A 23,802-nucleotide genomic window follows, 5' to 3' on the forward strand; every position below is an offset into this window, starting at 1 on the left:
CAGAGTCGAGAAGGTTAAAATTTAAATCGCCCACGATCAATTCTAGGGATTTAACACAACAGCCACTCAAGTAATCCTCAAAACTTCTCAAAAACTCATAACAGTCTAATGATGGTGGTCTATAGAAACAACTTATTGAAGCTTTTATAGTACCAGATAAAATAATGTTCAATTTCATAATTATTAAATTGCCAACTGAGTGTAAATCAACCTCACACTTTAAGTTACATTTAATGTAAGCAATAACCCCATCGTTGTGATTAAATCTACTATTTGAGTAATAAAGGTTGTAATTTGGAAGATAGTAGTTAAATATTAAATTACTACATAGGGTTGATAAAGGTTTCAAAATGGACCTTTTGGAGGCATGTGAAATAACTAAATTTTCAAAAAATGATAAGTATACGTTGTTCAATGATCAATTAGATTTAAAGTTTACACCCCTTTTTAACGTTCTCCAAAATTTATAAATATACACAATTTTATATATTCCCGCTATCTGACATGCATGTCAGTTTTATTTTTATCGCGCATACTCCATCCTCCGTCTTCCGTATTTTCTTCACCAACTTCATATGTCATCGTCTTATCGTTTTGTTATCATGTCATGTCCGTTTGGTTTAAGTTTTCATTTTTAATCTGTTAACATCTGTTTATTAAAGTGTTTTTATCTTTTTACTTCATCACGTAATTGGTCACATTTTGCTGTTTTTTCATGTTTTACATTTATTTTAATATTACTTCTCTCACACAACATAACATAACCCCATTTTGGATTTTGAATCCCTCTTCTTTGGATTTGATTGTTTGATATATTTTTTGAGAAAGCTAATATACCTTCCATTATTTTCACTAAAATTTTTCTACATGATTTATTTCATAATGATGATGGTGTGCTCAATGTTTCATAATTAGATTTATTTGACCATAAGTGTATTAATTATAGAAATAAGTTTTTTATGTAAAATATTTTTAACATATATGTAGACTCGGCTGAGGATGACTGTTTAGTCGAAACCGGTACCGAGAAAGTTTAATAAACAAGCAAGGAAGAAGTTATTTTTCTATTATTTCTTAAATCTAATATAATTAATATCCAATGATTGTTGTTACAATTGTGGGGCAACAGAATAAAACGGATTTCTTTAAGTGGTTTTATAACAGGTACAAATTTAGACGAATTCTTTATCTGATCTGCAAAACAAAATTTGGACGGATATTGTGTCGATGTAATATATGTCTTCGTGGTCTTTAAAAAAAGTAAATGCCAGAGAATCTATGCAATAAACTGCAACCCATGAACTTGTGTACAAGGTGGGCAAATTTGGGTGTTATTATAGGCTATCTCAGAAACTATAAGAGATACGAAAAAAGTAGGTGCCATGTCCCGGTCTCTTTTTTCGAGACTAACCCAATCCCGCAAACACCAAACATCTATCTTCTTTTGTTTTTAAGTTATAGCCAAAAAGTCTAATTTTCATGATTTCTAAAAATGCTCATATTTCGTTTATTTTTGAAATTAGAGAAATGGAGTTGATACGTTCTTAAGACATTTTTTTAAGTAGAACATACTGCCGTTGAAAAATTTTAAAAATATTTGATGATTTTTGAGATACAAGACAAAGTTGTATGGTGTATTTGGGGAAAATAAGCGTTATTTTTTAATTCTAAAATATTAAAGATTAATATTCAAAATTTTAATTATAGTAGGCGAGGAAAATATTAAATGCCACTTACAAGGGAAGTATCAGAACTGTCCCTCACCGATTTTGTTGAAATTTGGTACAGCGATAGTATGGCCAAAAATAAGGTTTACGTATTTTTGTATACGTGCTAATAAAGCCCCTGGGACGAGTTATAAGGGTTGGAAATCGGGGCGAAATACATATATATATTCGCTTATATTCTGAGAACGAAAATAGCTATCGAAATGTGGTAAATGTAAACTGATATTCATTTTCAAAGAGCTTTCCATTGATATATCACACATATATCTGAGGGCTTCAGGTGGTAAACTACCCCTAGTTTTTTGGAATATTTTAAAAACTACTCTGTCGATTTTGGCGATATTATGTGTCCTTATAGTACGTTTAAAAATATTAATGACGTGTTTTTTCTTATTTGTCTCTGACCATCCCCTGCAAAATTACGAGGTATGATAGATAACCCCTTTCCTTAAGAATAATGTGATAAACTGTAACACTTTTGAACAATATTTTGAAGAAAACCATAAATTAGTTGTAAATTAAGATTTACGCAGTAAAATAAACCCTATATGACATTAAGGGGTGGCTGGGGTTAACTACCCTAACCACCCCAAAAATTAATCTTTTTTGCGAAAATTGTTTGTCGATTTTGGTGCAATTTCCCACGATGATTTTTTTATACGTTAGGTAGTACTATTGTAAGAACTTACAAGGGTTAGAAGTTTGGGGTAGAAAATATATTTTCAGTAATAACTTTCATACTCCTACAGAAAAATGTTTTTTATCCTTATTCTATTTAAATAACACAAAAGTTAGGATAATTTTATAAATATTTATTAATAATGAGTTAAAAAGTAACTGACAAAAGAATGGTTGACGATCACAAATTGTATTCTACATTATTAATTTAATTTCTTTCTTTTTACTTTTTTTATTCAATATATTGTTGGCAATAATGAAAATCATGGAAAAAATGTTTTAAACACAACGATTGTTTACACCATGCACAAGTTATAACAGCTATATCTCCACAGATATCGCACGTAGATTTTTCATTTGAAAAGCAAACCTCCCCGGGATTTTCAAACTGTTCTGGTCTTTCCTCTATATGTATATCCAGATACAAACCAGGCGTATTTAAAAACATTAATAAATCGTGGGAAAGACAACTGGTTATGCGTTAAGGATTGCAATTTTAAAATATTATCTCACTGATGCAAATTGACATCGTACTGGTAGAGAATAACTTGATCAGAAAATCTTCTAATGAAATTTTCCCATATTCTAAAACCAAATACATAAAGGGGTTGAATTTGACCTATTGTCTACAAGAATCTAGTAATAGTAATGATTTGGGTCCGGTGTTTGGGAAATAGACATTTTGTAGCCAATTTTTCATATGAGCAGAAGTCAGTTTACCGGACTTTGAAGTCAGTTTGCCAAAACGAATATGTTATCTGCTTTGAACATTGTATTTATTACCCTCGGTCCAAACGTACCAGAGGATTCTTTTAAAACAATGAAAAGAGGAGAAAGTAGCTTTCCATTTCCAGATATGATGGGTTGAATTGTGTAGCTATGTGTTGTCGATGACACCGACTGGACCACGGTTTTAACCCCTAAAATTTTAACCCCTAAAACCCCTTTTAACACATTCAGCCCCATGTGCCCACCGGTGAGCATTTTCAGTCTTTCAAACTATAATAAGTTTTCAAGTTTTCATTTACATTATTTTTTTTTATTTACATTATTTCGATTTTTCGATTTCGAAAACTGTTCAGTTTATTAGTTTGTAGTCGTTTTCTATATTAGAATATATTTTCATTTACGTTTGTGCAATATTTCAAAGGCACAACAATAATAAAATTATATTCTTATAAAAACAGTAAAAGAGCTTATTTGGCTTATTCTAAAGAAACAGTTTCTAAATGCTTCTGGAAGCATTCCAGGCACATTGGTAGTTCACACGAATCACAATATGTATTGATTTTTTTCGCGTTTTTACGGGCATACGCTGGATCTCGTCGTTGGGACATAGTTTTATAACACGGATTGCACCTTTTTCTGGTAACCCTTTTTTGACACTCATATTCTTTCAGGAAGTGTCTTGGCTTGGAACTGGAAGGTCTTGATACTCTAGGATTATCATCTTGGTAAACTAGAGCTTCGACGATAGCTTCTTTGAATTCCGTGATGCCCATTCTCTTGTTGTTTACTTTGTTGTACAAATGCAAAGCATTTACCATAGCGGTCGATGTGATAAAATGAAAAACCAGTCTTTTATACCACTTGACAGTTCTTCTCACATATGGTGCATATGCTGCCATCTGGTCGGAGTGGTCAACAAAAGCCTTCCCTTTGTTATATTCAACCACCATTGTAGGTTTATGAACATCTTGTCCCCTTCGATGTACTGTAACCATGGAGTCATCATGTTTGGTAGACAGCATCAAAACATCGCGTTTGTCTTTCCATTTGCAGACTACGGTTTTATTTTGATTTTGTTGGGCTACGACTTCACCTCTTCTCAATTTTGCTTTCACCACATCTGGGGGATTATTTTTTCTATTAGATCTTAGGGTTCCGACCAGATGTGTTTGCCGCTGGATTAGGTTTTCAGAAAGCGAGACGCTTGTATACCAATTGTCTGTATACAGAGTTCTACCTGTATCCAGTAGTCCATTCATTAGTTCTTTCACAATTTTCTCGGAAACAGATATTTCTTGTACTCGCTCTTTTCCTGTGTAGACTTTGAACGACCAAGTGTATCCTCCATTGACACAAAGTTTGAAAACTTTTATGCCGTATTTGTATCTTTTGTTAGGAAGATATTGTTGAAAGTATATACGTCCCCGAAATGGGACGTTGCTTTCGTCAATACACACTTCTTCTTCGGGATAATAGGATTCCTTGAAATTTTTTTCGAGCATATTCAAAAATTTTTAAATTTTGTGAAGCCTGTCTTCTGGGTTTATGAGTTCCTCATTATTTGATAAATGAAACATCATCAGCAACAACTCAAATCTATTGCAGCTCATTACTTTTCGAATTCCGTTTTCATACATTCTTTTCGTGCACCAGTAGTCTCTTAGTTTAGGCAAATGCATTAGTCCCATCCAAATGACGATGCCTAGAAATTTTCGCATCTCTGCAGGATCAGTGTTAGTCCATTTATTGAGTCTGGGAGTTCCAGCTCCTGTTGCATTTTTCTGTGCAGCATATCTATTAGTTTCTTCTACCAACACCGATATTACATCATCGTCTATGAAATGCACAAAATATACTACAGGAGATGCTCCATGAAGTTTCTGTATAAGATCTGTAGGAACACCTGTCTTTACAGCAGAAAAAGGAAATGTCTTTCTGTCTCCTGCCACAGGTTCCCACCTCCTCTCTGGTAAAATATCAGCTAAAGGAACAACTTCAGCAGCTTCGTCCTCGTTCTCAACATCCGATGATTTAACTTCTTTATCTCCTTCATCTCCACTAGAACTGGAGCTTTGATTTTGGGAGAAAGTAGGGTCTGCAATGGAGTCATCGGAGAAATCTGAAGCATCAAAATCAGTCAAATTTTCCGCTTCGAAGGCCAATTCTGCTTCTGTAAGAGCTCTTCTTCGTGCCATTATTGCTTAGAATCTGAAACAAACGAAAAATAAAATGTGTGCCCACCGGTAGGCATTCGGTCCTACGATGTAAATTTCATCGTGGGACAACGAGCCCACTGGTGGGCACTAAAAAAAAAATACAAAAAATCGGTAAAAAAGGAAAAATAAGGGTAAAAATAAAATAATACACTATAAAAAAAATATTTATTTAATAATATTATTTCTAATCCGTGGTCCCAGGGGCCGAATGGCCATTTCGAGCTCGGGGTTGAACGTGTTAAATAAAAATAAATTTAAAAAAAACTAAACTAACAATATAGAATACAATTTGTGATAGTCAACCATTCTTTTGTCAGTTACTTTTTAACTCATTATTAATAAATATTTATATAATTATCCTAACTTTTGTGTTATTTAAATAGAATAAGAATAAAAAAGCTTTTTCTGTAGGAGTATGAAAGTTATTAGCGAAAATATATTTTCTACCCCAAACTTCTAACCCTTGTAAGTTCTTACAATAGTACTACCTAACGTATAAAAAAATCATCGTGGTAAATTGCACCAAAATCGACAAACAATTTTCCGAAAAAAAAATTATTTTTGGGGTTAGGTTAGTTAACCCTTAATATCGTATAGGGTTCATTTTACTGTCTAAATCTTAATTTACATCTAATTAATGGTTTTCTTCAAAATATTGTTCAAAAGTGTAACAGTTTATCACATTAGTCTTAAGGAAAGGTGTTATCTAGCGTACCCCGTAACTTTGCAGGGGATGGTCAGAGGCAAATAAGAAAAAACACGTCATTAATATTTTTAAACGTACTATAAGCATACATAATATCGCCAAAATCGACAGGGTAGTTTTTAAGATATTCCAAAAAACTAGGGGTTTACTACTAGTTTACCCCCTGAAGCCCTCAGATATATGTGTGATATATCAATGGAAAGCTCTTTGAAAATGAATATCAGTGTACGTTTCGATAGCTGTTTTCGTTTTCAGCCTATAAGCGAATATATATATTTCGCTCCGATTTCCAACCCTTATAACTCGCCCCAGGGGCTTTATTAGCACGTATAAAAAAATACGTGAACCTTATTTTTAGCCATACTATCGCTGTACCAAATTTCAACAAAATCGGTGAGGGACAGTTCTGATACTTCCCTTGTTAGTTACTATAGTAACGTGAGTTTACTGATCATTTCATTCATGAATTTTTCGAAACGACTTTCCCGCTTAAAAATTCCTCATTATCTTTAAATACATAAAGCGATAAAATTAAAAAACGATTCTTTGAAAATGATAGATAAGGCTCCATATTCCATATAAACATTATTTCAATGGAAAGTCCGCTGCCCAGCTTATGATCCCTAATCTTCCTCTATCTCACCCAATTTCAAAAGAAATGGTTGCTAATATGAAAAAACTTCTAAATCTCATGGTTGGGGAAAACTGGGAATATACTTACAACCAGTAAGTTTAGTAGAAGAAGATGACACAGTCTGTGACTGTTCAGTTCCCGAAGTTGTTGTTCATATTTAATTATTCATTAATTAATACGTTTCTTGTATTTTTAATAAACAAACTTTATCTACAAATCATTTTTTATTGGTGAACAAAGTCAGGGATAAGACACTGAGAAATTTAAATCAACTAATTCAAAGTTTTTATTCGTTGGTATAAAACCAACTTTATCCTGCACAATGGTACAAGACAACTTTGTGTTGTATCTCAAAAATCAACAAATATTTTTAAAATTTTTCATCGGTAGTATATTCTAGTTAAAAAAGTGTCTTAAGAACATATCCACCCCATTTCTCTAATTTCAAAAATAAATGAAATATGAGCATTTTTTGAAATCACAAAAGTTTGACTTTTTAGCTATAACTTAAAAACAAAAGAAGATAGAGGTTTGGTGTTTGCGGGATTGGGTTAGTCTCGAAAAAATAGACCGGGACATGGCACCTACTTTTTTCGTATCTCTTGTAGTTTCTGAGATAGCCTATAATAACACCCAAATTTGCCCACCCTGTACATCTTGGACAAAGGACAATTCATGTTTTCGGTTGATATTAACGTTCTAAAGTTAGAGCTACTTAATGAAATCGTTTGTCCATTAGGGTAAAACGCCAGTAATTGACCGTTCTTGTAAAAAAATGTAAAAAATAAGGATCTAAGGAATATCTAAAAAAAAATAAATCTGTCCATAAATAGCCACCGGTCTCTTCTTCACCCCCTACTACGCAAAAAGTCTACGACCATACCGTTCTTGAGTTTCTTGTTGTTTAATTTGCGCTAACTGCCGGCCTATTCACATCGTGCTAAAAAGGGTAATTTTTATGTTTAGAAATTCGCCCAAACAAGGTAGTACAAAGCCTACTAGACATACAGGCCGTCGTATAGTGGAGGGGACGATTGAATCTCGAAGAATTACCACAGAACAATGAGTAGCTTCTGTGGAATTACACTCGGTTTGGAAGGAACGCTCAGTTGCGTTTAAACCGTTGAGCGGGTTGGACCGTAGCGTTTATTACCCTACGACACGGCGGCCTGTATTTCTAGTAGGCTTTGTTACTAGAAATACCTAGTAGGCTTTGGGTAGTACTATTCAGAAGTTTTTGCATGTATAGTGTTTTTTTTGTTTGCCAGTGATCTAATAATGTTTTCTATTGGTTATATTAAAAAATTACCGCTTTAATTAATTATTTGTGAAAATAAAGGCGGTCAAAGACTAGTAGTTCTAAATTTAATTAAAAATTAGTATTTGACCAAACGATCAAATACTAGACGAATTGGTTGTTGTATAATCTCACAAGTATTTATATTTGATTAATGAAATGGAAAAATGTGTAATACCTATTTTTAAAATTTATATCTTTCCGTTTAAATTGTTTAGTATTTGACCAAAACTTTTATACTTTAAAAGTAAGATACAATCAGTTTAAATATGCGGTCAATTACTGATTCTTCTTTTGGTCATTTATAGTACACAAACAGGGCAAACACTGAGTTTTTTAACCGATTTTTAATTTTATAAATAGTTAAGCCTAATAAAAAATATAAAAAGTGTAAATGTTTTTTTATTTTTTTAAACCTTTTCTATAACAATAAAAGTAATTGAACACACTTAAGCAGTAATCAATCTGTAAAATTGGAGGATAAAAGGTTGGTCAAACACTGACTCTTATAGTGGTCAGTTATTATCAAAAAATTGAAAAACTATATGGAAAATTTAGCAAATATGAATCAGGTTAACTTTTTTTCGGGGGTAAATACACAAGAGCTTGACTTTTAATCGGATAATTTTATTTTTACACCAAAGTTTTGTTACCATGAAAATAACTCGAAATCAAAAGCATGATAAAATCGCGACAGCTTTAGCTGGAGCGATTTTATCTTTTGATTTTGATTGAGAGTTATTTCCAAAGGGTAACAAAACTTGAGTGAATTAAAAATAAAATTATCCTGATTTAAAATCAAGCTCGAGCGTATTTTAGGGAGATTAATACACCACAATTGCACAATTTATCGACAATTTTTAATTATTTATTAAGTATTTTTGACTTAATTATAGTTGTCAAAAATGTGACAGGTAAACAAAAGTATATATATGGTAGTCGCGTTTTTATCAGTTATAAAATATCACGTGTGATTTATTCAGTTGAAAAACCTAGGTAACTTTTATCCACTTAAAAAGCACGTTATTGGTCGAAATTTTAAACGATCGTTACTCTGATTGGTTGTATATTATTGGAGTGCATTAATCGGGGGTAAATACACAAGAGCTTGACTTTTAATCGGATAATTTTATTTTTACACGAAAGTTTTGTTACCATGGAAATAACTCGAAATCAAAAGCATGATAAAATCGCGACAGCTTTAGCTGGAGCGATTTTATCTTTTGATTTTGATTGAGAGTTATTTCCAAAGGGTAACAAAACTTGAGTGAATTAAAAATAAAATTATCCTGATTTAAAATCAAGCTCGAGCGTATTTTAGGGAGATTAATACACGACAATTGCAGAATTTATCGACAATTTTTAATTATTTATTAACTATTTTTGACTTAATTATAGTTGTCAAAAATGTGACGTAAACAAAAGTATATATATGGTAGTCGCGTTTTAATCAGTTATAAAATATCACGTGTGATTTATTCAGTTGAAAAACCTAGGTAACTTTTATCCACTTAGAAAATCACGTTATTGGTCGAAATTTTAAACAATCGTTACTCTGATTGGTTGTATATTATTGGAGTGCATTAATCGGGGGTAAATACACAAGAGCTTGACTTTTAAACGGATAATTTTATTTTTACACGAAAGTTTTGTTACCATGGAAATAACTCGAAATCAAAAGCATGATAAAATCGCGACAGCTTTAGCTGGAGCGATTTTATCTTTTGATTTTGATTTAGAGTTATTTCCAAAGGGTAACAAAACTTGAGTGAATTAAAAATAAAATTATTCTGATTTAAAATCAAGCTCGAGCGTATTTTAGGGAGATTAATACACGACAATTGCACAATTTATCAACAATTTTTAATTATTTATTAACTATTTTTGACTTAATTATAGTTGTCAAAAATGTGACGTAAACAAAAGTATATATATGGTAGTCGCGTTTTAATCAGTTATAAAATATCACGTGTGATTTATTCAGTTGAAAAACCTAGGTAACTTTTATCCACTTAAAAAGCACGTTATTGGTCGAAATTTTAAACGATCGTTACTCTGATTGGTTGTATATTATTGGAGTGCATTAATCAGTACTAATATGACAACGAAGTCTAAGTTTAAATATAGTGAAGAAGATCTTCAAAAGGCTCTCGATGCAAGAAGTAGGGGTTTATGTTATGAAAAAGCAGCCAAGATGTTTAATGTACCAAAATCAATTCTTATTTACAAAGAAAAAGGAAAAACACCAATGTAGAGGAAAATGGGCCCACCAACATTTTTAAATTTTGATGAAGAAAAACTACTGGTTGAATGATTGTTTCACTCGGCATTCCCGTTACAAAAACCTAGTTGGAAAACACAAAATTTGGGTGAAAAGTATAAAAAATAAACATATTTTTGTGAACAAAATAGTATGGAAAAATAATGAAAATGAATATTATATTAAGAATCGGTCAAACATTTACGGTTTTACGGTCAAAGACTAGATATTATTGGTCAAATAATGTAATCAAAGTGGTCAAACACTACATTATTTATAAATACAATATATAATACAATAAATATTTACATATTTACAAATTACAATACAAACTTCTCACAAAACATGACACCATCCTAAAGTTCCTACATCGAATTTTACAAGAACAATTATACTTCATTGAAATCGAAGAATTAAACAAGAAGATAGAAGACGAAATCTTCTTCAAAACCATGGAAAACAAGGAAAAGAAAAATAGAAAACTAAATAGGTTAGTAAAGGATAGAAACAATAATAATAAAAATAATCACAACCCCAAAAAAGCTTTCACCAATGTTATTACTGATAAAAAATGTTACCTAACAATAAAAATAGGCCTCCTTTAAATGAAAAATCTTTTATTTTAAAAAAATTCGATATAGCCAAATCTATGTTATCCATAAAATTGACTGATATGGATAACATGAGTTTCGTCCCACGTTACACTAATGTTAGTAATTTCACCTTTGATAAAAAAGATATGGATTTACTACATCTTTGACACAAATTTGCACTCCCTAATAAAATTAAACCTATCGAATTCGCAATAAAATTACAATTTCATTTTTTTCTGAAAACCATCAATTGATTGGTGATGTCTATAAAACTCCTAATTCTTTAAATGTAAACCATTCAGCTACTCTTAATCATATCAATAAATTTAAAGAAAAAGTTAAAACCAACAATTTAACTATAACAATAGGAGGCAAGGGTGCGGGCACGGTCATTCTAGATAAAATAACTTACATTGATAAAACTTTAGACTTCTTCATGGACAACATCATCGAAATCAAAAATAATCCTACCAATACCTTTAGTAATTAAAATAATAACTCAGAAAATACTTAAGAGAAAATTCAACCTATTTGTCTAAATTCAACATTAATTCATATAACGCTCTAGAAATGAACCCACTCATTTCTTCCTTAAAAAGTCTAATTAAACTACACATAAACCCGAAAAATAGCATAAGACCAATTATTAGTAATCATAGAGTTTTTGACCAAAAAATCTCAAAACTTGAAGAGAAGGTGGGCCAGTTGGAGAAAGACAACAGTCGGTTCCAGCAGAAGGTTGAATGATGTGACTCGCTCGAGCAGTATTCTCGTCGCACGAGTATTCGTATAGTGGGTATGGAGCGCTGTCCAGATGATTGCATAGAAAAGAATGTAATGCAAATTAGTAATGAAAATTAATTGTTTGAAAAGTAATTTTTTGTTCTTGCTTGGTACTTACATAATTGAACAGTTTAATTAATTAGTTTAATTAGTGCATTTAGATTGTGCATTTTATTGCTGTTTACTCTTTGTTATATTTATTGCTTTCCTAAAGTGTTCTGCCTTGTCTTATGATTAAGTTTGCCAATATGAATATCAGATCATTACTGTCGGGGTTTTCTATATTTTCGGACTTTGTGTTAGAACAAGATTTTGATGTTGTATTAGTATCTGAAACTTGGATATCAGATGATTTTATGCTGACAGCGTGTCACATTCCAAATTATTATTTTATTCACCAACGTAGAATTACAAGCAAACGTGGCGGTGGTGTTGGTATATACATTAAAACTAATTATAAGTTTCATAGACTTGGTGATCCCAGTTTTGAGCATTTGGAACAGTTGTGGATTTCAGTCATTTTTAAAAATATCAGGTTCTGTATTGGTGCATTGTATAGGCCTCCTTGCTGGGCTTGTAGTGAATTTTTTGATACGTTTGATGAAACTTTATGTGCTGGAGATATTAATATTGATTTGATGAATCCCAGTCATGGTCACGCAGTTGGTTTTTCAGAGATACTTGAAGGTTATGGTTTGCTGCAGCTTGTTAATGAACCAACTCGCATTACACCTGCTACTGAGACGCTTATTGATGTTGTGGTTACATCTTGTGTTAATGTTTCTGTTTTATCACTTGAGTCTCTTCATGACCTTACTGATCATGAACTGATATATTTTTTTTTCCATTTATTGAATATCAAATCTGGCTGTGTGGGATATGATGAACTCTCAGTTGTGATGATACATTACTGTTGTCCCTTCATCATTCCTTACGTCACACATATTATTAATATATGCTTATCGAGGTCAATCTTTCCAAAATGTTGGAAGAAATCTTTGGTAACACCTTTGCCAAAGATTAAAAATCCTACGACATTTTCGGACCTGCGACCAATTAGTATTTTACCTGTTTTGTCTAAAGTATTAGAAATAATTATGAACGACCAAATTCGGGAATTTGTCGATAAGCATAATATTTTGCATAGGACACAGTCTGGATTTCGTGCTAACTACAGTTGCGATACAGCATTAATGCATATAGTTGATGACATATTGTTTGCGGCGGATCAAAATAGGCTTACTGGATTAGTTTTGCTAGACTACAGTAGGGCCTTTGGTACTGTCAATCATAGAATGTTATCAGCTATCTTATCCTTCATTGGGTTCAATGATTCTGCTGTAAGCATGATTGATAGTTATGTGTCAGACAGACAACAAGCCGTTAAATTGGGTGTTCGGAGATCTGAACTGCGAGGCTTGAAATCAGGAGTGCCACAGGGTTCTATCTTGGGACCTCTACTATTTTCTATCTACACCTCTAATCTGTCGACAGTTTCGAAATATTCAGAGTCACATTTTTATGCGGATGATTCCCAAATTTATCTATCGTTCCTGCCTACATGGCCACTGCTCAAGTTAAATTGAGCACAATCGAGGACATCAATAATTTGATAGATGTACCCACTAAACACTCGTTACGGGTAAATTCAAATAAATCAGTGGTTATGCTCTTTGGCAGGCGGAGTGCACGAGACTCTATTGCAGAAAATTTTAAAATCAACATTGGTGGGGAATGTATTGGTGTTAAGGAGTGTGCTAGAAATTTAGGATTACAGCTCGACTCGAATCTTAGGTTCGAAAAGCACATCCTGAACAACACAAAAATCTCATTTGCTGCTTTGAAGCTCATATACAGCATGAGGAATATTTTAAATCGCAGCACAAAGGTTATGCTTTGCGATTCTTTAGTGCTGAGCCATTTTAACTTTTATGATACAGTATATCATAGTTGTCTGAACTTAAAAACATCACAAAGGATTCAGCGTGTTCAGAATTCATGTCTCCGAATGATTTTCGGGCTTCGACGAGGGTGAAATGTCTCACACAGGCTGATCGATCTTGGGTGGCTGAATATGTTTAACCGTCGTATATACCATATGGTTTCATTTTTTCATAAGTTACTGTTGCTTAAATGTCCATCTTATTTGTATGATAAGATTAAATTCCGCACTGATGTCCATAGCTTAAATGTTGAAGCAAGGGTATTGTGACACCACCGCTGCATGTGACTACATTATTTGAGCGATCATTCTCTTACAACTTACCGAAATTTTATAATAGTTTACCCCAATCATTGAAAATGTTGAGCTTGCCGGCGTTTAAAGTAAAGATCAAAAAATATTTATATGGAGAACAGTGTGATCATATACAGGGCGGGACACGTGGAATGCGATGATTTGGTTTTGCTTTTTATGCAATTATATTATTATTTCTAAAAATTTTTTTTCTTTCGTTTATTTTTAATTGGTGTAGTAGCTCACCATTATTTTTTTTGTACCTAGTTTAGTTTTGTTTTCTTTTTGTTTTTTTTTATTATTATTATATTTTGTTTATTTTTATGGCAGGGTTGAGTGGAAGAGAAGACGATTCTCTTAACTTCACCCTTGCCAACTAGTTACATTTCTATTGTTATTTTGTGAAATGCCATTCTAGTAAAGTTTATAGTTATTATTATTATTATTATTATAACACTCCAACCAATAAAATTTCTAAACTAATCCAAAACTTCCTTTATAAACATTTTCACAACAACTTCACACACACAATCAAAAATTCTACGGATCTAATAAATAAACTAAAGAACTTCAAAATTAAAAACCTTAGTAAACTAATTTCTTTCGACATAAAAAATTTATACTTTAACGTTCCAATCGATAAAACATTATCTATCGTCAAAAAATACTTGATCAGTTCACAGGATATCAATAAATTAAACATATTAGAAATTAGTAGTTTCATTGGTCTTTTAGAGATTGTATGTGGTCAGAACTTTTTTACCTTTAACAATAAATTTTACAAAATGAAAGACGGTTTGCCTATGGGCTCACCTATTTTAGGTATTGTTTCAGGTATTTATGTTAATGAATTTGAAAAAGAACTATTTTCAGATAAAAACCATTTTTTCAATAAGGATATTGCTTTCTATGAGAGATACGTGGATGATTTAGAATTTGCCCTCGAAAAAGAAAATAATTATAAAGTTAATTTCCTAGGTTTGGAGGCTTCTAGAAACGTTGAGGAAAATATTATCAACTTCAATGTTTTTAGAAAACCCACTACCACAGATTGTGTAATACCAAAAAATTCCTATTCTTGTGATCAACATAAATTTGCCAGTTTTCGCTTCTTTTTCAATAGAATTTATAACGTTCCTTTAAACAATGACAACCTCAACCTTGAAATAAAAAAGATTTTAAAACTAGGACTCAATAATGGTTTTTCTATAAAAGATTTACAAAACATTTACTATAAAGTACAGAACTCACAAATTACTAAATTAATCTATCCTCACATTAAGTCCAAAACGAAATATATTGCCTTACCTTACCACCCATCTATTGTTAACCCCGTTAAACATAACTTGTTGAAATTTGGCCTTGCCCCTGCCTTTGCCTCTCAAAACAGCATTCATAAACACCTTTTTAACAATAAACATCAATTTAACTAACAAAAAGGAGCTGAGTGGTATTTATGAAATCAAATGTCCAGATTGCGATAAAATTTATATTGGTCAGACTGGACGCAGCATTTAAAAAACGTTTTAAAGAACACCTAAGCAAAACCTCATCTGCAGTTTAGAAACATATCAATGAACAATAACATGAAATAGAATTTAATAATGTTAAATTACTTTTAAATGTGGGGAAATCGAGAGAAATGGACCTTCTTGAAGAGTTGCATATTTATTTAAACAATCACAATAACAAACTTCTAAATGACACAACAGAGCTTAATAATACCCACCAATTTTTAAAATTCATTTAAAATTTAACCTCCCCCTCCACTTCCATTTTACTTTTCCGGCGCAGGACTTTTCCCAAAATTTTATCTCCTTCAGTCCACCTGGTCCACCTCAAGTTTCTTCACGTGGCAGATGGACTCCTAAGAATAAAACTTTAATTTTTCGATAATTTTATAAAAAATTTCTTCTGTAAGTTTATGCAACTCTTAATTAATTTTTCCAACTATACTAAATAAATTTTCTCCTTTCAGATTTTAAGCAGTTCAATTAATTTCAATTTCTATAAAAACCAGTTTTTTTAACGATAAAAAGTAAGTGGCCATTTTTCTCGATTCCTTTAACATAACACGTGTCTTTACTTTGTTTTAGAATATTTTTAACTAAACTAACTTACCCTTAAGGCCTTTAAATTTGAGTAATGCCTATAATTGACTGTAACTAAACAAAATTAAATTTATGTATAACAATTTTCTTGCTTTTATTTTGTGTTTCTAGTCGTGCCTGATGGAGAGATTTTGAATCTCGAAACATGTTGCACTGATCTTGTAATAAAAAATAAAGTTTTTGTACTCATAGCATCTAGATACCTATTTCCCGCACAGAGAGGACGTGCGGGAAACGCGTTTTCCCGCACAAATGCTTTTTGTTACCGCAACTAACAGGAATATTTAATGACCAAATGTGCATGTTTATAATAAAAGGTTAATAAGAACGTTTTATACATTCGTGTGCAGATAACACAGTTTTAAAATATTTAAAAAAATCTATAAAAATCAATTTGCAATCAATAAAATCAATATTGACGTTTTAAATTTCGGTTGATTGTTTCCTGTCAAAAACCCCACATGCAACTCATATAGTCACACAGGGACGTTTTATTCGTTACAAAAAATATTGTACAATACTCATGCGCAAAGGATTTTTCCAGCATTCGCACGCAAATGCAGAACTCACTCCCTTCGGTCGTTCGTTCTGCAAACTAGCGTGCTCATGTGAAAAGCGAGCCTTTCCGCATTTGTATCGTAAATAACTATTTCATCGTTCCCAAGGAGTCTTTATTTGTCACCGAGTTTTTCATGGTTTTGTTGTGGTTTTTTGTAGATATGATTATGATTAAGAGTAACAAAGTTGTTGACTGAAGATGGGAGTTGATCCCGAAACGTCTCTAACCGTTTAATATAGAATATTTACAGAGGAAAAAGTGGTCTGAATTAAACAATATATAAACGTTTAAGAGAACTGCAAAACTCCTTGAATTCTCGCAACCTCTACGTTCTATGTAATACGTTTATTAATTCAAATAAACCGTCGAATGTAATAAAGATACGCTTGATGAAGATCTTCCAGAATTCAAGGAAAATTTTCACTTTAAATTATCATTCCCACTGAGAGTTTCTCTTTCTTTCCCTCTTTTCTTCAAGATGTAATGAGTTTTAATCATATATTATTGTGAAATAAATTAAAATTAATTAGTTTAAAATGAACACTTTCTGATATATAAAGTGTAATAAAAATTCTTTTTTGATTTACTGAGGTGATTTATTGAGTTGATTTCCCCTCTACCCAATTTTCTATGGTTAAATTCGTGTGCAGTACCGATACCCAGAGTGCTCTTATGCATCCCGGAACGCTTCAGTATCCCGGTAACATCGCGACCAGAAGGATCTCGGGATACAATCCTAATTTATTTGTGTTTATATTTCCCTTTGTTAAATAAGAATAAAAAATTTATCGTTTTGTGTTACTATAAGAAATTATGGATTAAATTATGGTGATTAAATTAGAAGAAAAGAAAAAACCGTAGGAAAATCTTCTATATAAAGTAAGAAAATTTATTTTAAACTTTAATAAACTTTGTAAACTTCACGCGATATACAGCGCGTGACCCAGTCTCAACCTTACAATAAGCGTAAAGAAGTATCGTGATACAAACGGCAACGTTCTATACCAAGGAACCCTCTGCACTGTCGGTTAACATCTAGCGTATATAATACCTTTGATAATATATCTGAGATAACCCAGACCAGAATTTCAAGAAATTGCATTAAAAATGACGAAATTTATAGTTTTATTTTTTAACGATTCTTATACCATAATGTGACTCCCATGATGTGGGATTAATAGTAAAGTAAATTCACATTAAAAAATTTGCGATTTATTCATTATTTATGACAAAAATTAAGAAAAATGAAATAACAGTTCAATGTATAGTACCGTGGATCGAGATTACTAGTCACTAGCAGTCACATACCCTCATTAGCAGTGAGCGACCAGCTAACTGGTGTGTTTAATTTTTTCTCTTAATTTGGTCAGGCTTAATTTTGATCATATTTTATAATGAATGAATTAAATGAATTTAATAAAATCTTTTTATTAAAAAGATTAAAAGATGTGTTTGCCGTTTTTAAGTGAACAAAATTTTTACATAATTTGTAGAAAAGCGAATAATAATGTTAATATGTTCAACACAAAAATGTTTCGGAAATTCCTAGAAACAGATTAATGATTCTGTTTGTCTGGAATAACATTATTTCATTTTTATGCCAAGAGAAGGTTTTGTAAATCGTAACAAATGCGTGAAGAAAAAAATTAAGACAAAAAATAATAATTATAATTAATATAAAAACAATATACAGTATGTCCCCGGATCGAGTTACAAAGAGGAAAAGAAATTTATTACTGATTTTTCAAACTTATCTCATCATAAATAATGCGTCGGATATGTTCAAACCACTAAACGAACTTTATATTCTAACTATAGAAGTTAACTAATTAACCATATTTGTATGTAAAAATTATACTTTTCCTAAATTTCAAATTTTTCAAGTTCAATTTACAATATGTAACCATAGAAACCATAAATGTTCCAACTTATGTTAGTGAAAAATATAAGGACAAATCAAATTAAAATATGGCTAATTGAATAAAATATTTTAAATGTAAATTTATGTAATAACACACTATGTAAGTAATAAATATTATTTAACAAATTCCCTCCCAATTTGGCACACATTTGAAGACGAGTTCTAAATTCTTTATAAGAAGTACGAATTTCCGCCAATGGTAGAGATTCTATCGCTTTAATTATTCTTAGTTTTAATAGTTCTGCATCATCTTATAATGGTCCCCAAAAATAAAAATTCATAATTGTAAAATCAGAACTGCGTGCTGGCCATCAAATAGGACCACAATCGTATCCCGATTATCCCACATGTTCGTATTGAATTAGCATTGTGCCAGTGTGGCAAGGGCGAAAATTACAATAAATAAGCGTAACATCACTACATCGATAAGTTTTGATAAAAATGTTTACACCTTTCCTCAACTACTTTCAGTGATATTAAATAAAATGAAGTTTCAGATAATCACCACTTCAACTTGATAGAAATATGATGAATAACATTTTAATTTCAAGTACTAAACATAATTAAAAGTTAGTGATGTATTTTAAATAGAATCTCGAACAATAAATTTTTTACCAGGATAGGATTGAGGACTATTGAACCGACAATTATTTTTTCATATGTTTCATATTGTATGAAAAAATAATTGTCGTTTCAATAGTCCTTAATCATATCCTGGAAGTAAATTTATTGTTCGAGGTGTTAACGGGATTAAAGAAAAAAATCTCCTGCTTAAGTTTAAATAGGTTGCGAGTAATTATGTATTTTTTTTAATACAATAAAAATTCTTGTGTTATAGTATTCATAAGTATGAGTTAAAATTGATATAATCCATGTTACTTGTGGAGAAATGAATGGTCAAGAGAAAAGAAAAGTTTCAATGTACTTTAACTGGTTGAATAAATTTTATTTATAATTCGTCTGACTAGTTTCGCCTTACAAGAAGCATCTTCAGAGACTCTACAGTGAAAAATATTTGCTTTACAATATTGTATTAATCCAAACTTAAACTATTCAAAAATTAACAATAATGAATGAATCTTAATATTAATTACTTACACGTTAAAAGTTACATCCAGCTCTTCAAAAAATATTTATAAGATTGACAGATTATGATGAAAAACATTTTATAATTCCGAAATATATTACAAATATCATTTAAACTTTAGATTTATAAAGACGAACACGTTACAAATTAAAAATTGTTGAACTACGTCGTTGTTAAAAATGAAATGAAAACTCAACAAGCAATTTATGAGCAACAAGAAAAACTCTTGTATCAGACAAAGTACGCAGTATATTGTAGAAAGAGATATGATTAGGTTTGAAATTATGAAACTTGAAAGTAGGAAATTGTATTAAAAAATTGAAAAATTAATTAAATGAAAAGTGAAATGTGAATTGAATTTTAAGCTTTAAATTTGTATGTTATGAAACATTATAAAAGCATTGTTATCAATGTATTGAGTATTTGTGTGAATTGTCATGAAAAGAAAAAAAATTCATAAGTAGTTTAACTTTGCCTTCTATAAATATACACCCTCTATATTATGTATATACATAATGGGAACCAGTATTATAGAATATTGCGGCTCCATTATTTCGATACGGTTTTACCCTGCGTGAGTAAAGTTCTAGAAGGAAATATACTCTTCAATACGCTAAAAGCTTTCTAATGCTGATGTGCCTAGTAAAAGGTAATTTTCCGTCTATAACAAGGTTTACATTAATATAATTTCGGCACGAGCAACTTGTTCGCTAGGAACATTTATGAATACCGGTCGCTCCGCAGCACATATCCGCTACGATCTACAAAGCGATGAAAACCAGATAAAATTTTTTTACACTTAACTTATTTTACTGCAATATCTCATTTTGTTTTTAACGCATGATTTTTTATTTTTTTTAATTGTTTTTGTAGCGTACACAGCCTACCTTCACATAGAAATTATAACTTTTATCAAATTACCTTATTATCATAAATTACCTAAAAAAAATATTATTCGATTATAAGCAATCAACCAGACAACACGTCTGTCTTTGTATTTTAATTTTTAAAAGTGCTTTAATTATAAAATTACTACAACTCTTTATTGGTGACCCTTAACGAAGCTTTTTGAACCTGCAGCAAAAACCAACCTGAGTCCAACCCTATAACCCTACCGTTAACAACCACATCGCTCCAGACAACAGCAGAGCAACAGCCCAGTTGTCCCAGATCCCTTCCAGTTGCCCTAATCAAGTTATCCCAATCCCTTCGCTGCTACTACTGCGTTTGAAAACTGCTTTGCAGCCCCTACTAGCGACCCGTTATATTTTTCCTTTGGATTTGTGAAGGACGGTTTGTGTAAGGCTTTAGTTATTCTTTCTTAACTAAGAAAATTTAAACAAAAAAGCAGCGAATTACATTCTATATTCTTTATCAATTGTCATATTTGACATCCAACAGTTTTATTTTCATTATTAATATAATTTTTTACAATGGTGGATGCTACTGTCGGCGACAATTTTGAATGGACATTACTACGAAATTTACTTTATCGCCTTTTTGGACTTCAAGCCAGCAGTGTGGTTTACGATTATTGAATCACAATTCGTTTTGTCATGGCTGCAAAACGATAAAACAAAATAGCATTTAGTTCTAACTCATCTACCAAACGATGTCATCACATTAATTTTAGGCGTTATTCAAAATCCCCCGGTAGATAATTTGTATTTGTCATTCAAAAAAATTTTGATTGACAGACTTTCTTTGAATGAAGAAAGACGTCACGATGACTTACTGTCAAATTCTCAAATGGGCGATCAAAAGCTGTCAGAATTTTATAGATCAATGTTGGCTACTGCCGGCGGTTCAAAGGTAGTCAGCAGAGAATTGCTATTGAGGCTTTGCCAAAAAAGAATTCCGAAGGTGATATCAGTTGCTTTGTTATCTTCTGGCAAAAATGATGTTGCTGACCTTTTGTCAATTGCGGACAAAATATGGAAAGCTCTGCAACTTTCACCCAATCCAACTGACATACCCGAAATTCATAAAATTTCGTCTAATTCTTCTCTCGCGACTCGTTCCCAAGAAGATATAACATCATCTCCTCAAAACCTTTTAGTCACTATTCAAGCCTAATCCTAACGACTTTCGTCTCTAGAGGTCTTTACTAAATATCTTTAGTAAATTTCAAACGTGATGACAATAATATACCCCCCCAATGCTGTCGTAGTTGCCATCACTCCAGAAGTAGATCGCGCTCCTCATCCCAATATTCGTGTGGTAGGTTAAATTCCTCTGCGCCTTCTAATATATGTTGGTATCACCATTAATTCGCTGATAGGGTGGAGAAATGCCAAGGATCTTGGTGTAAAATTTTCACATCGTTCAACAATAAAACAAATAATTTGTCCCACCAAAAAAACTAATACCCAGTTTCAATAGAAAACCATCTTTTTCCAAATTCAAAATTTCGCCAAAATGGCAATCCCAATTTTCGATCAATCCTACAAGTTCGCGTCTTTTCATTTTCGACAACCAAAATAATCTAAATTTTTTAATTGACACTGGAGCCGATGTTTCTGTATTACCTTTTAAATTTCATTCAAATCGAAAACAAGATACGAAGGCATCCGACCTTCTCAGTCCAGGATTACCGCAATTTCGGAATTTCCAACTCCAACAACATTGAAACAATTGCAATGGTTTTTAGGAATTGGTCGACTGAACACGACATTTCTTTTACAACATCTAAAAATGAACTAGCTAAATCTGCCATCCTTGCTCATCCATCACCCCAAGCTATGCTTTCTTTAACAACGGATCCCTCAAATAGTGCCATGGGAGCAGTTCTTGCTCAAACTTCAGACAACGAAACACGACCTTTAGCTTTCTTTTCTAAAAAATTAACTCCAAGCCAGATTAATTATTCTACTTTTGACAGAGAACTTTTAGCGATTTATTCCGCGATAAAGTTCTTTAAACATTTTCTACATGGAAATCAATTCGTTGTTTTCACTGATCACAAACCTTTAATTAATTCAATATTTTCAAAAACCGAAAAAACTCCTCGACAAATTCGTTATCTGAGTTATATCACCCAGTTCATATCTGAACTTAAATATATTAAAGGAGATTCGAACGTTGTGGCAGATACTTTGTCACGCATCAATGTTGAATCCCTTAATTGCGATTATCCAGATTTAAAATCTATTAAAATTGCCCAAGACCAGGATATACAATTAACGCACTTACTCAATAAACAATTTTCCAACAAACATTTACGCAATTTTCATTTATCTCAGCAAAAAAATTGAAGAATCTGATTTTAAACTTTGGTGCGAAATATCTTCACCATTGCCAAAAATTTACGTGCCAGATAAATTTAGAAAAATCATTTACCAGAAATTTCACAATATTTCACATTCCGGAATACGTGCAACTGTTCATAACCTTAAATCCCGTTTCTATTGGCCACATATGTCAAAAGATATTCAGTGGTGGACAAAGACATGTTTACCATGCCAACGAGCCAAAGTGAACAAATATAGGATCTAGGTTCGGAATACCTCACACCATCACGCATGACCAAGGTAGACAGTTTGAATCTTCGTTATTTTCGAAGTTTGACAACATTTAAGGTACTCGCCAGATTCACACATCCTCTTTCCATCCGCAAAGTAATGGCTTTTTGGAGAGATTCCATCGAACTCTCAAAACAGCCTTAATTGCCAGAGGTAGCAAGAGCAACTGGTATGACGATCTTCCCGTCGTTCTTTTAGGCCTCAGATCTTCCCTTAAGGAAGACCTTGGCTGTTTCTCTGCCGAACTTGTTTACGGCCAACCTCTCCGACTACCTGGTGGATTCTTTATAAAATCACAACATCCGTTAGAGACGGAACCCGTTTTGCAGAATTTGCGTGATTTTTTTTTGTTGAGTTCAAATTTAAAAGTTGGCGGTTTTCTGTTTAATTTTGTTTATGCGCGTTAGACGTTTGGGATTGGTGGATGATGCGCAGACGCAAAGTTGTTTAACCGGTTCAAAAAATTGTTTTCGACGCATTTATCGTTTCATACACGTTTTAATTTCTTAACTTTCATCCATTTTGTAATGGTCAAATGATTGTGGCTTTTTTGGTCTTAATGAGTAGTCAAGAATTGTTTGATGAACTTCAACTACACCGATTTAATTTAACTATGATGTAAGTAAATTTAAAAATTGTTTTTTCATGTAGTAACTTCGGTGGTTTTTTGTAGTAATTGCCTGTAGAAGAAACAATAAAGTTTCGAAATATTGCAAGTAATAAGTTAGTTACTTTTTGTGTCTG

At 32.0% G+C, this 23,802-nt stretch overlaps 2 protein-coding genes across 2 annotated transcripts in view; one reads left to right on the plus strand and one right to left on the minus strand.

Moving 5' to 3' along the window:
- Nucleotides 1-3,610: 3,610 nt before the first annotated feature.
- On the minus strand, nucleotides 3,611-5,329 carry LOC139432056 (piggyBac transposable element-derived protein 4-like). The gene is made up of 2 exons (XM_071200393.1): nucleotides 4,748-5,329; nucleotides 3,611-4,615 (listed from the first exon to the last, which is right to left on the minus strand). The coding sequence occupies exons 1-2, from the start codon at nucleotides 5,327-5,329 to the stop codon at nucleotides 3,611-3,613; spliced, it is 1,587 nt and encodes a 528-aa protein (XP_071056494.1).
- An 11,843-nt stretch (nucleotides 5,330-17,172) lies between these two features.
- Nucleotides 17,173-23,802, plus strand: part of LOC139431904 (ras-related and estrogen-regulated growth inhibitor-like) — a 73,991-nt gene continuing 67,361 nt past the window's right edge. The window contains exon 1 of the mRNA XM_071200157.1: nucleotides 17,173-17,408. The gene's annotated coding sequence lies outside the window, so the exon portion shown is untranslated. The remainder of the gene's footprint in view (nucleotides 17,409-23,802) is intronic.

This window comes from Onthophagus taurus, chromosome 11 (assembly GCF_036711975.1).
Source record: "Onthophagus taurus isolate NC chromosome 11, IU_Otau_3.0, whole genome shotgun sequence".
Lineage (NCBI taxonomy): Eukaryota > Metazoa > Arthropoda > Insecta > Coleoptera > Scarabaeidae > Onthophagus > Onthophagus taurus.